Source organism: Numida meleagris, chromosome 1 (assembly GCF_002078875.1).
Source record: "Numida meleagris isolate 19003 breed g44 Domestic line chromosome 1, NumMel1.0, whole genome shotgun sequence".
Lineage (NCBI taxonomy): Eukaryota > Metazoa > Chordata > Aves > Galliformes > Numididae > Numida > Numida meleagris.
The window spans coordinates 160,185,099-160,198,623 of record NC_034409.1 but is presented as its reverse complement, the minus strand read 5'-3'; the positions used below and the strand labels follow the sequence as shown (position 1 = coordinate 160,198,623).

The 13,525-nt window shown below is 36.7% G+C and overlaps 1 protein-coding gene across 3 annotated transcripts in view; it reads right to left on the bottom strand.

Moving 5' to 3' along the window:
* Nucleotides 1-13,525, bottom strand: part of DIAPH3 (diaphanous related formin 3) — a 233,725-nt gene that overhangs the window by 201,531 nt on the left and 18,669 nt on the right. For all 3 annotated transcript variants that reach the window (XM_021417820.1, XM_021417802.1, XM_021417810.1), the window contains 2 exons: nt 9,435-9,608; nt 4,567-4,671 (listed from right to left, as the gene is read on the bottom strand). In XM_021417820.1, the coding sequence (XP_021273495.1) occupies nt 4,567-4,671; nt 9,435-9,608 (279 nt within the window). The remainder of the gene's footprint in view (nt 1-4,566; nt 4,672-9,434; nt 9,609-13,525) is intronic.

Genomic DNA, 13,525 nt, shown 5'->3' with positions numbered 1-13,525 from the left:
CTTTAATAAACTGAACTATTCGTTAATCTAGTCAAGGGAGTTCCTAGTGGGCGTAGCCAAATTCCTTAATGGTAGTCATGAGAGCCCATTTGAACGCAACCAGACAACTTGGGCAGTGTGCTATTTGTGAATGTTATTGTGACAGTGAACGTGATCAGACTTACAGCGTCAAACTGAGCATCACTCAGAATCTAAGTTCACCTGTCCCCAGGCCGAGGGATATCTAAGGACAAGGTGGAAAGCAAGGAGATTCATTTTCTGCCAATTTCTTTGTCTTTTTCACACAACACCTATTCAGATATTCTCCAGATCCCAGAGTTACCACCAGAATACATTGGTAATGTCAGGAACAAAACATCACCTCCTTAAAAAAAATCTAGTTAGCAAGAAAATTCCATGAAAAATTTTTCAAGCCCTGGATCTAAAACTGAAGGGCTTCCAAAATCACCCTCCTCACCAAGATAGTGTAATAACTTATGTTTCCATCAGGCAAGAGAGCTGAACTTCCCTATAAATATGGCCATGTCAAAGCTAAACAGAAATGAGGAAATAGCTGAAGAGAATCTCTAAGCCACATGTAAAAGACCTCAAAAAAACAAATAAAAAAACCCTCATAATATTAAGAAGTAAATAACAGATTTGATAAAATATGAAAGGTAAAAGAGTGTTGTATAAAACACTACAAATTAAATGCCTAACGGGGGTCAGTGACGAGGATTGCTGTTTTATTATTCAATAGCTTGCATATTGAAAACATCCACTGTTACAATAAATGCCCAAACATTTTAAGACAAGACAGTACATACTTCTCAGTAATAGTCTATGGAATTTGAGTTACAGCTGTGACATGTGTAGGTAATCTAAGTCACATCTCTGGTGTAATGGTGGGTCAGGCCTGCAGCTGTGTGCATATGTAGTGCATGCAGTTCCCTGTGCAGTTCTGGATCTCCTGAGCTATTCTCTGCATGGATGAGATAATGGAGTGACTAGAGACAAGATGACCAACTGAACTCCTAGCAGCTGTCACAACAAAACATTTAACTAAATGTTACAGAAGTTCTCAAAGTGGGAATTTCAGAAAGTCCCAGAAACAATCCTGGCAGCTTCTGCTGTGCATAGACTAATTGAAAAGCACTACTTCTATGCCTAAGCATATGGATTAATATCCTGGGTAAAGAATCTGTCGTTTCCATTGACATATCCCAGCAGTTCTTTCTGTAAAATTGACCAAGCTGGATACAGCTAGGATACTTATAAATAGCTGGTAAAACAGCTTTCTTTTGATGCAGAAATGGTCAAGCAGGAAAGTCATATGGACAGGACATACAGTTAAGATAATTAGAAGGTGTTCTGTAAGTACTAGTAACATGTGGAGAGGTCACAAGAAAAAAAGAATCCAGCCAGACAACACAACTTTATTAGAATAACTATACAGAAAGTCTCATCTGACCCATCCAAAGACATCATCATAAGCAATAGAGACTTGCATCAATACCCAGCCCCTCTGTTTCACACTCACTTTCCCACCTGAACATTATCTTGTGCAGATGACGCCAATGAACAGTAGGAGTGTGTGTGCAGCATATCCACAGTACCAAGTACCACTTATTATTCATAGTTATAGCACAGTTCTGCTACTTAATAAGAATATGATGCATCTGCCACTGCTCAAGTAAAATGAGAACTGTAGTTGATATCAATTGCGAAACTGATTATATTAGCTATATTTCTGCATGGGAAAAGCTGCTTAAGTTCAAAATGCTTGAATTAACCGAGAAACAGGAAATATCTTGAGGCATCAGTGCCTCTCAAATTTTAATTGCTCAACTGAAGAACAACTGGTCTGTGAGCAGATGCAGTATGAAGTCAGCATTAATTAATTCAGTTACAACATTACAAGGGAGTAAGCTGCACAACAAAAATGAAATCTTGTGAAGAAAACTCACCTTAAAAATCCAGTCTGTGTCTGTTTCACATACAGAGCAGTGAAACTTACGGCAGGGTAACATTATAGTAATGCTGCTTTCATTTCCACTTGAGTATTAACTCTTTAACATGGAAATTGATTTTTAAAACATTTCTGGAGTGGAACATTTATTTATGTGTTTATACAGCACTTAATTTGACACTGTCTCTGACCTCAGAACGATCATACAAACCGCTACGACGCAGGAACTAGACTGGTACACTATAATCTCTATCAGGAGACAGAATCACACCACATTTGGAAGATGAGAACACACACTCACAAAATAGCCTTTTAACACAACTGACTTTCCCTCTTCTGGAGGTTGGTGGCCATCTCTGTGGCAGGGAGGTTGGAACTCCATAATCCTTGGAGTCCCTTCTAGCCCCATTCTATGATTCTCTGATTCTGACTGCTTTCTGATGAATAAGACATGATGCCACAGGAAACAAAAATTTCATTTAAGATTTGCAAACCCTGATGGTTTAAAGCGGTATGTGATATGTACCTCTCAGGTGATATTTTAAAGGAAGAAATAAAGCTTCATCTAAACACTGTACATTACAAGAAAACAAATATATAATAGCAGAATGCTCTGAGGTACTTCAGAAGAATTATTCAAGCATGTAAATTAGATTATTGTCCAAATTTTCAGTAAGTTCCCCAAACACTGAGGCTGTTCACGCTTAACAACTCTTCTACAGGGAGCTTCTTAAAACATTAATAAAGGCTGATGATAACAGCATGTTTATGAACATGTACAGAAGCATACATTTAGCTAACTGTTTAAGAACTCTCTAAGTAAAAAGGAGACAAATGAAGGAGTACTGGATTATGCTTGTCTGTAGAACTTCTAGTTCTGTAGAACTAGAGTGATGGATTCATTCTAAACACCTCATACGCGTGTGGAGGTAGGTCACAGTATTCTATAGACAAGCAACTGAGTATATATAGTCCTGCCAAACCCAGCGTGATCTCTAGATGCACCAGTAATAGAGCCATGCTTTGTGAACATTGGTTCTGCATTTCCAAGAAAGAAATCCTGATACTGAAGCCAATGATGAAGCTTTGGTTACAGTAGAGTCCACTCATCACTAGAGGCTCTTTCATATTCACAGATTCATTACAATTCATTACTGTTCTTCATTTCATAGTCTTTATAATAAAAACTGCTTTAAATGAAGTCTGGTGACAACTCTGAAGAAGGGCTGTAAATGAATATTTTTTGCCCCAACATGAGATAGCTTAGTATGTGTCTCACTAATAGGAAGAGAGATCTGAGATGAGATTAGCTATACATAATATTCAGGTGCCAATTCAGCACTTCAGCTCTTCTGAAAAGAACTGACACCTCTTTCCTCAAGTCAAGGTACAATGAAAGTTTGCCAAGTGCCGTAGGGCATGTAAGTGCACTATTCTCTCCAGAGAGGGCACCTGGCGAGTCCAGTGCACTGGAGGCATTGAAGAACATGCTGGCAACAAAGAGTTTACAAGGAGGACAGTGGGAGAGCACAAGTTTCCCAACCCACTAGAACCAATGCTAAATCATATTCATCTGCAGGACTACTGTATCAAACAGCTGAATTTGTGCATCTCAGAAAAGCTCCTCCCAGTTCCTCAGAAATTTGACTGCTATTTCTAGTAAAGATACAATAGTAATAACATAGTTCAGTAAATGCAGGAGTTTCCCTGCATGAATTATTCTTCAGATATCTCCCTTAGCACAAAGGAGGACAGGCACGCTGCCAGGGAGAGGAAAATGGAAAGGAAACAATGTTGTTGGTGCAAAACTGAAGTGTGTTCGAACGAACCGCTATCCTGGGAGAGGAAAACAGGCCTGTCTTCTTCAACAGAGTACCCTGTATGGCTGCTCTGTGCATAGTGCAATACACTTCACTAGCAAAAAATACATGATGATAACCAAAAAAGATTAAAAAAAAATCTTTATTGCAAATGACATTAGGAAGGATCAGTGAAACCTACTCATCAGCTTTAGGCTTCAGTTCTTTGCAAGTAGTAAGTGCTAGGAAGTCAAGAGCCAGCATGAAAAATTCTCTCTCAAGAAAGGGAATCTTAACATTAGCATCAAGATGGTGACATTTCAGCAACATATGCAGATGCAGCAACTCTGCACAGCCATCCATGTTCTACTGTTAGTCGCTTTTTAAATCAAACAATTTAGTTCTTAGACTGAGAGTGGAGGTAAACCTAGGTGTGTTGTTCTGGGCTGAGAAACACCAACGGTGTTGTAACAGTGGCCTGAAGTTTCCTGATTTTCTGTGAAACACATCTAAAAAAGAAAAATAGGCTAGACTACCTAATCTTCTGGTACTAAAGAATGTTTATGCTATAGAAGGACTAGTAGCTCTGGTAGACTCATCTTAAAACAATCTCCGGACAGTTTGGCCTTGCAGTATGTATCTTTTATTGCAGCTTGTAAACTATTGTAAACACTATGAGATAATGTCCTTTAAAAAAGATTTTATCTGAGAAATAAGGCAAACAAAAGAAAGTAATATGCATGCATCTCTTTTCCTCTCTAATAGTAAGTAAAGTAAATGTGAAGTAATTTTTCATATATTTCATCAAAATGTACTTACAGACTTTGAAGCAGTGCTAATGTATTGCATCACCATTTCTTTTTTGGTATTAAAATCCTTTTCTCTCAGTGGCATCTTCTTGTCTTCATTTAAATTCATATCTTCCTAGAATGGAAAGGGAAATAAAAGAAGCTTTGGCATCAAGCAGTACAGTTGTTTAACCAGAAAATACTGATTATAAAAAATAAAGACACAAAAATATGAACTTAAGCAATTGAAAGTTCTTATACAACCAACTAAGTTAGCTGTTACTTAAAACCACAAAAAAGTTTATCTGTCTTCCTCAGCAAATCAAATTTTTTAAAAAAAGCAACTGAACCATGATAAATGAGTGCATCGCAAACATTACTAGCAAAACTCCTTCCCAAAAATCACTTAAAATTTTGAAACACATTAAGCTGGACAATGCAATCTGCTTTGTCCCAAGGGTAGTTCACAGAACAATATTTCCTTTTACAAAAGGACCAAATTCTTGATGGTTTGATCACTAAAACAACACCTTCAACTGCTATCAAAACCTTTGTCACATTTCATGCCAACATAAACCCAAGGGTCAAAAACAGCAGATGCAGAACCCCATTCAAAGCCACAGAGCAGCTATTCAGTGGCATTTCTGACTCACAGACTCCTAGTGTTCCAAGCCTAGGAATGCTCTGATCGTTACAATCAGTTCTACATTTTGTGACAACAGACACTTCCTTTCATGCTGTAGGTTCAAATGACATTTAGAAACTATTTATACATACATGTAGGTATACGTATGGCATTATTATGGTCAATCAAGCTTAGGAAGAATTACTACTGTTATTTTCAGCTGAAACTCATGAGACAAAACCCCACCAGTGGTCAACAGTCTCAATATCAAAGCTCATTTCACCTAGTCAAGAATCAATGACAAAAAGCAAACAAATTCATCTTAGAATTTTAAGAAAGCAAGTTAAAAATCAAAATTTAAAGACCACTGAATCTTAAATTTCCTTGTCTTTTCCCAATTTTCATATGTGACAGGACAGAGTCAAGCACAATTTCTAGAAATATTTAGAGGTTAGTATAAATCTGAGCTGTATGAAGTTGCAGAAAATGCTAGACCCTTCAAGCTGAATTTCTTCACAGTATAACTAGGGCAATTTCATGTAGATTCTGTTTTGTTTTTCTGCTAAGAAACGTTATCATTTCCTTTTCTAGGACTAGAGAAAGTTCCTCACTTCAGTATAATACACATTTTAAAATGTCTTTCATATATTTCATATGAAATACCTCTAGTGCCAAATAAGTACAGAGTGCAAGTTGAAAAAAGTTCTTTCACTCAAAATATGGTAATATCACAGTCTTTTGCCTCCTTGACAACTAGCTCATGCATTAGTGCTACTTCCCATATCAGAAAATTCATGCAAAACAAGTTTGTCTAAACAAGCTGGAAGAAAGGAGGCCACACATACTTCAATCTTTTCTCAAAGCTGTTCTATTCTTCAAGGTACAGTACTTCTTTGATCAAAAAAGTTCAGAGAGAAACTATCATCTTATGCCAAGAACAAAATTCTAGCAGTAGATAAGGACACATACTCCTGACACATGCCTTTTTCTTCATTTTGATAGTCACAACTAACACAACACATTCGTTATGTAAATCTCACCAGTTCATCCATCTATTTTTCCTCATGTTACTACAGCTCCTATCCATTTTATGTGATAAGAACTCCCTTGAGAAGAACTCAGATGTTCTTAAATCTTTTATTTTCGTTTTTATCTGGATCTAGAAGAAATAGATCAGCGCTGTGTTTGCCCTCCTGACAATCAGAATTCATGAAACAATTTGACAACTGCCTTGTGCAATAGCTGAATACTGCATTTTGCCTCTTAGTAAACCAAATGTTGGGAGCATTATCTTGAAAAGGAATACTACATTTTCTAGTTTTTGCTTGGGTAATAATAAAACAATAAACCACTATGATTTACTTAATGATAGGTAACTTGGTGTAATCCAAAAACACTGCACTGTAAAGAATTAAAAAAAAAAATCAGGCTAAAATATGTACACATTTAAAACACTGTTGGGACAATATGAGACTTTCATATGTCTGAGAACAAAACAAAGTGGAAATAAGTTTTCTGTCTTTAACATTTTGAAAAAAAAAAGGAAAAGATATTTAAAGTTGCTTGTCTTTATTAAAGCTTTCATAAGCAGTTGCAGCCTTCTTTTTAGGATGAGAACACGCACAATCAACCACACAAGATAGAGTCTTTAGGATGTCAAAATCAATGTACTAGAGGTGGAAGCCTAAAAATTAAGACAATTATGCAACAACTCTTTTTTTTTTTTTTTTTTGCACGCTAGCCAAACTTTTAGCAGGATTACATAACTAGACAGGACTTGTGAAATTCATCACTGAGTTCAGACATTAATAAATGGTTTGGGACAAAAGGATTTAGGGACAATCTAAAAGGTTTTTAAAATAGGAACCGATAAGGAAATTATTTCTAATTTACATCTTCAAATATTTTTTCGTAAGTAAAAATTATTTCAAAGCATGTAAAGTACTACAATTTTAAATTCCCAACAGGTACTTAAAAATCTTTATGCCTTGGGCTAAAAATTAGGAAGAAAAAATTAAGTCAGATTAACAAAAAAGTAAGAATGTTAGTGTCCTCCCTAGTCTTTCCCTTGTTATCATGTACAAGTATTTCTAATTTCATATAATAGTATAGTTTAATCCATTATCATCTATAAAATGCAGAACAACAAATCTATGAAGACTCTTATTGCCAGGCAACATATCCATTATGACATGCCATACTCTAAAGAACTGAAATAAAGTCCACCTTGACGTTAACAGATAAATTTATATTTTTCTTGCAAGTTCCAATAAACATCTTTGGGATTTTTTTCCTCAAAATTCTTTTCCACAGGTATACAACTGTACGGCAATTCTAGCCTAAAATGAAAATATACTTTACATGTATATTTAATAAGGCTAGCTGGATTTAATACTTCAATTGTATTTTTAAAGCTTACATAAACAGGAACATTAAGAACACTGAAACAAAAACATTCAGTTAAGCATTTTGCAAAAATACATGCCTAGGTCTTTTTTTTTTTTTTAACATTTTCTGCAACTTATCACATCTTCAGTACCTTGCCTGCGACATGCCAGGTTTTCTTTCACAATCAAATTGAAATGCACATATATACTATGTAAGGGAGAAATTAAATTAAAAAAAGTGTCATGTTTGCCTGTAGCTACTACATTCTTCTGTTTAAAGCAGTCTTGCTCTATTAAGTTTTCTGGAAATAAAACTCCTGAACTTATTAAATAATGAAGTGGAAACAAAGGCCTTGCTTTTCTTGCAGAAAATATCCAACATCCAAACACTGAGAAAAAAAAAGGCAAAGAAACTAAGAAACCTATCAATACAAAACATACTGCATAGATGTAAGGGCAAGTTTATTTATAGAAAATATTCTATATACTGTAAAAAGTCATTTCTTGGTTGTTTTTTTTTTTAAACAGAGGAAACACCAAAACAATTGAATTTTACAGATTAGAAGTATTCAACGGCACAAGGAGGGATGTCAACAGTGGCTTAGTTTTCAACTCCAATCTTTTATTTCCTCTCAAATCATTTAAAGTTATTCTACAGGTGAGCAATACATCTTTGGGAAAAAAAAAAGAGTCAGTCATTTTACATAGATATTTTCCTAGTAGCAATAATCAGAAATGAAAGGAGCTAAATGACAGCTAATGATCATCTTTGACTCTCTGGCTGTATGTACTCTTTCACAATTCCATGATCAAAACTGAAGCTCTTTCATAATTTCAGCCACCAACTTCACAGGACACTGTTGCACACAATGTGGAGAAAATGAAGCAGCATTTGTCCATGAAAACCCAAATGTAACATAATGTACTCAGGGAAATTTCTGATTTTAGAAGCTGTTCCTTTCAGTACTGACCAACTGACACTTTTCAGCAAAAGTATCTCTAAAAAGCCTGACTTCAACAATCAAATTACAAAAAATTACTGATCTCTCAGTCGTAACTCACAACTGTAAATATACCTTCAAAACTAAACACTACTGAGTACTAGGAATCATAAATTCTATAAAGGCACTCCTCATTTAATTTCTTCCACAATCCAATCTCTCATAGCTGCTGTGGGCTTCACAGGTGACAGTTAACTGTAAATTTCTGTGAAGAAGTTCTGTGAATTTCTGCTTCTCAAATTTCATTCTTTTCTCTAAAGGGCATTTACTTTTACATAGTTAATTTTTAATTCCCTAAGATATCATCAACTGTGACAAAAAAAAAAAAAAAAAAACAAAAAAAACACCTGTTGAAGTGGCACCAGCGTCACATGATCTTTCTGGCAAGTGACCACTCATTTGTAGCAGATCAATGAGGGCAGCTAAAGAAGAAACTACACTGAGATTGAATGTGCCTTGTAGAGCAAACACTGCCTTAGAGGCAAGAACCCCAAGTCTTTTTTGTGCAAAAAGTGGCATGGAATATTAGATTGGAACAAAACCCTGCAGTAACATTCAAAGGCATAAAGCCCCTTTATGTTTTAAGTCGTTTTAAAAGCAAGCAGGATTCCCCTTCTTTTTCCTCATCAAAACCTGTTGCAAAATCTCATTTCTAATAATCAGAAACCTTTAGTTTCCATATTGAGTATTCTGGGCACACAAATCTTGTCAAAATAATTCAGAGGCTTCATTTCCTCTTTGGAAATGCTCCAGAAAACATGGAACTACAACTAACAACAAAAATAGTAATTCAGGTGAAGGTCACAATGCATGCAGGAAAGAAGGCTTCCATCTGTTAATTAGCCACAACATTCTTTAGTGAAAAAAGTCAGTATAGGACACTTACCATCATTTTTTCAAACAGTGCTATGATTTCTCTTTCTGAGAGGGGTTTTGGAACAAAATCTTCCCCATCAGTAGGTGTGGATGACCAATCTGTAGACTGTGACTGCTTCATATGTGGCAGACCAGGTCTTTCCTTTTTGCTTCCTGGAATTCTTATACTGGCAAATCTGTCCAACTGAAAACAGAAAGGGTATAACATTTCACACATTTTTTCCATTCTATGTACTCCTAATTAAGATGGGTATTCTTGGAATCTTAACATTCTTATTTTTCTGTAGTAACTTACCCGTTGCTTAACTGCCTTAAAGTGGTTTCTTAAGGATACATATAATAGTAAGTTGCTTAGCACTTCAGTAACAAATAAGAATTCCATTACATAATGGAGAAACCACGCAGAACACGAGAATTTTATGCAAAATGTTTTGAGGAAAGTGGTATCTACAAAACCAACAAAGAATTTATGAAGAGTTCCTCATAACCATTACATGTAGAATATGGAAAAAGCAGGTTTATTTATCTAAAGCATGGTTTAAAACTCTTTTTCCTAAGTCTGAAAGGGCTGTATCCCTGACATTGTAAAAGAATATCCTGATGTACAATGACATTACTTTTTATTAAAAAAGAAAAGTTAGCATGACTAAAACACTGTTCTATTTATTTTCCGTTTCAATTATTACCTGAGCTCAGCACTTTTCTGTGTTCCCATTCTTTAAAAATTCATTTAGAAGAATAAAAACTTAAAGGTCCTTTTAAAATTAAGTAGGATAAACTCACAGTTTAATGAATAAGTTTAAGCTTTATCACCAATATAAGACAGTGATTCTTACTATACTCTTTGAAAAGATAAATAAGGTTATTGGGAAAAGTTGGGTTTGGAGTTGGCTGTTTTTTTTTTTTTCCTTGGTTTGGTGTTAACTACATTTCAGAAAAGATTTATTAACTGAAATTTTTAATGCTTTCAGTGTTAGAGACTGAATCATCTTTGTAACAGCCTTCTGAGCAGATGTGAACAGCAATATTACACTTGTCAACACAAAAGAAAGTTACAGTTGAGTTTGATGCATAAAAGATTTTTGACAAGATTTCAACCTTATCAATAGCCTTAACATCTTTGAACTGCTATGCAAAAACTGTTGAGGTTTCAATAAATCTTCAAGATGAGTATCTTGAGATATCATTCAACAAGAACATCAAAGTTACCACACTAAATGACAAGTAGTTATTATGGCATCTGTGAAGTTAAGATCAGAGAGAACAAAGAAAACTAGTGGCAAAAACTGAGTCTAAGTGTTCCACTCTCACTGACACAGAGCAGGAACTGACTATGCATGAAGAGAGGTTTAGAGGGAAAAAAAAAAAAAGACTTTAAATTCTTCCTGTTCAGAATTGAAACAGAACATTTTTGGAACATAGATTGCAAGCCACTCATACAGATGGTTGTAGAACATGCAAAAACAGAAAATAAATACAGCATAAACATAAAAGAACTCAGCATGGAAGATGGGGCCCTTCAGTGTCACATCAAACCAGCAGGCAGTACGGAAAGCACACTCAAAAGGAATAATTATACAGGCAAGACCCAGGAAGAAAGAGAATGCAACAAAAGCAAAAGGGAGGAGAACACTGTGGAAAGCAAAGTACAGATTCATCAGTGACAAAAGCCATCTCACATCTTGATCAGACAGCAATTTTCCTCCCTGTCTTTAAAGCTGTAAGTCTATGGCAAGTATGCGGAGATGAAGCCAGATTACAAACTTCAATGACTAGACCAGAATCTTAAAAAATAAAACCACCAACTGATAGGAGAGTTTTCTTCTTAAAGAATGGATTTCAGTGAGCACTGATGAAAGGCAGTACACCTGCTCCAAAGAACACGTTAGCCAACAGTTTTTCCCTGTGCTCGTATTTGTTATCTAGTGCACAACCTAAAAAAACACCAACAACCATTATATTTGAAGATTCTTAGTACAGAGATTTGAAGCAGAGGTAGAGGGAAAACACTTTGGCTGAAATCACAAATTTCAGCATGATTCAGTGGGAAGAGAAATGATAAGCGAGGTGTGCCGTACACCTCTTACCTCATTTATCCCTAAAAATCTCAGCCTCTACCTCAGAGCACTTGCTCCTCCAGATGTCCCCTCCTCCTTCCCAGCCCCTTTCTTGCAGCCCTTGTTCCCTAAGGGTTCTCTCCTCCTTCTACTCCACAAAGGCAGAGCAGATCTTAAGATAAAAGGGAGCTAGTCAGCAAAATCACCCTAGCCTGTGAAATGAAATACCCCACAGTCCCACAGTTGTTCTTATTCTGGAAGGAACTGAGCAACAATTCAGGGATGAGTACCAATTCATCCTTGAAAAGACATATTTCACTTCCTTTCATTTGTTCACATTCTTTGTTGATGCTTTGTTTTTAACCTCTTTAGAACATTAGACTATATGATAGATGCTTTGCAACATGGCAGACAAGTTTCTAATATTCTTATTTTTCATAAGCAGCCAATTCTATACCACTTGTCTTAAAGGAGAGAAGCACACTCTTCAAATATATTTGATCAAGCAGAACAAGAAAGAGGAAGTCAGATGCTCAGATTGAAGGCATTTAAAAACGTGGAACAAATTATTTTGAATACTTTAAAACAACAAAGTCTAAAAACAAGAATTCTGTACATTTAAAATAGAAAAATGATGGAGTCATAGAATAGTTTGGGTTGGAAGAGACCTTAAAGATCATCCAGCGTCCACGTCTTGTGCAGGGTAACCTCCCACTATACCAGGTTGCCCAAAGCTCCATCCAGCCTGGCCTTGAACACTTCCAGGGATGGGGCATCCTCAGCTTCTCTTCTCACAAGAGTGCAGTAGAGAATCACCTCCCTTGCCCTGCAGCACAGGATATAATTAGCCTTCTGGCTTACAAGCACACACTGCTGGCTCATGTTGAGTCTCTCATCAAGTAACGGCTCCAAATCCTTCTCCTCAGGATTGCTCTCAATCTTTTCTCCATCCAATCTGTATTTGTGTTCAGGACTACCCAGCATGGGTGCAAGATCTTGCACTTGACCTCACTGAAGTTCAAGAGCTACTCATAGGCTCACCTTTCATGCCTGTCCAGGCACCTCTGGATGGCAAGAATCCCCTTGAACGTTTCAACTGCAGCACAAAGTTTGGTGTTGTCAGCAAACTTTCTGAGAGTGCACTCAATCCCACTGTCCTCGTCACCAACAAAAATGTTAAACAATACCAGTCCCAATACTAAAAAGCCCTGAGAACATCAGATGACTAGTCTCCACTTGGACATCAAGCCAATGACCACAACTCTTTGAGTTTCTTATCCACCAAGTGGTTTGGTTCATCAGATCTGTGTCTCTCCACTTCAGATAACAGGACGTTGACCAGGACAGCATCAAACGCTTTGCACAACTTCAAGCTGATAGCATTAGTTACTCTTCCCTAATTCACCCATGCTGTAACCCCACTGTAGAAGGCCACCAAATTTGTCAGGCATGATTTGCCCTTAGTGAAGCCAGGCTGGCTGTCACTAATCACTTCTTTGTTCAGTGTGCCTTCTCACCATTTTCAGCAGGATCTGCTCCATGATCTTGACTAGCATGTAATTCTCTGGGTCTTATTTTTTTCCCCTTTTAAAAATTGAAGTTATGTTTTCCCTTTTCCAGTCACTGGGAACTTCACAGGGGACTGCTATGACTTCAAAATATGATAAATAGATAGTGTCTTAGCAAATTCATTAGCCAGTTCCCTCAAGATCCACAGATGCATCTCATCAGGTCCCACAGACCTGTGCACCTTCAGGATCCTTAGGTGGTCTCAGACCTTATCTTCTCCTACAGCATGTAGTTATTCACTCTCCCAGTTCCCGCCTTTGCTTTCTGTGGCTTGGCTTGAGTGGGTAAAGCACTTGCCAGTGAAGACTGAGGTAACCAGATATCCTGTTTCCTCCTAGAGAGGGCTCATGTTTTCTCTAGTCTTCCCCTTATCACTGGCATACTTACAGAAGCTCTTCTTGTTGCCCTTGATATCCTTGGCCAGATTTAATTCTACCAGGGCTTTAGCTTTACTTCTCTGATCCCTGGCTTCTCA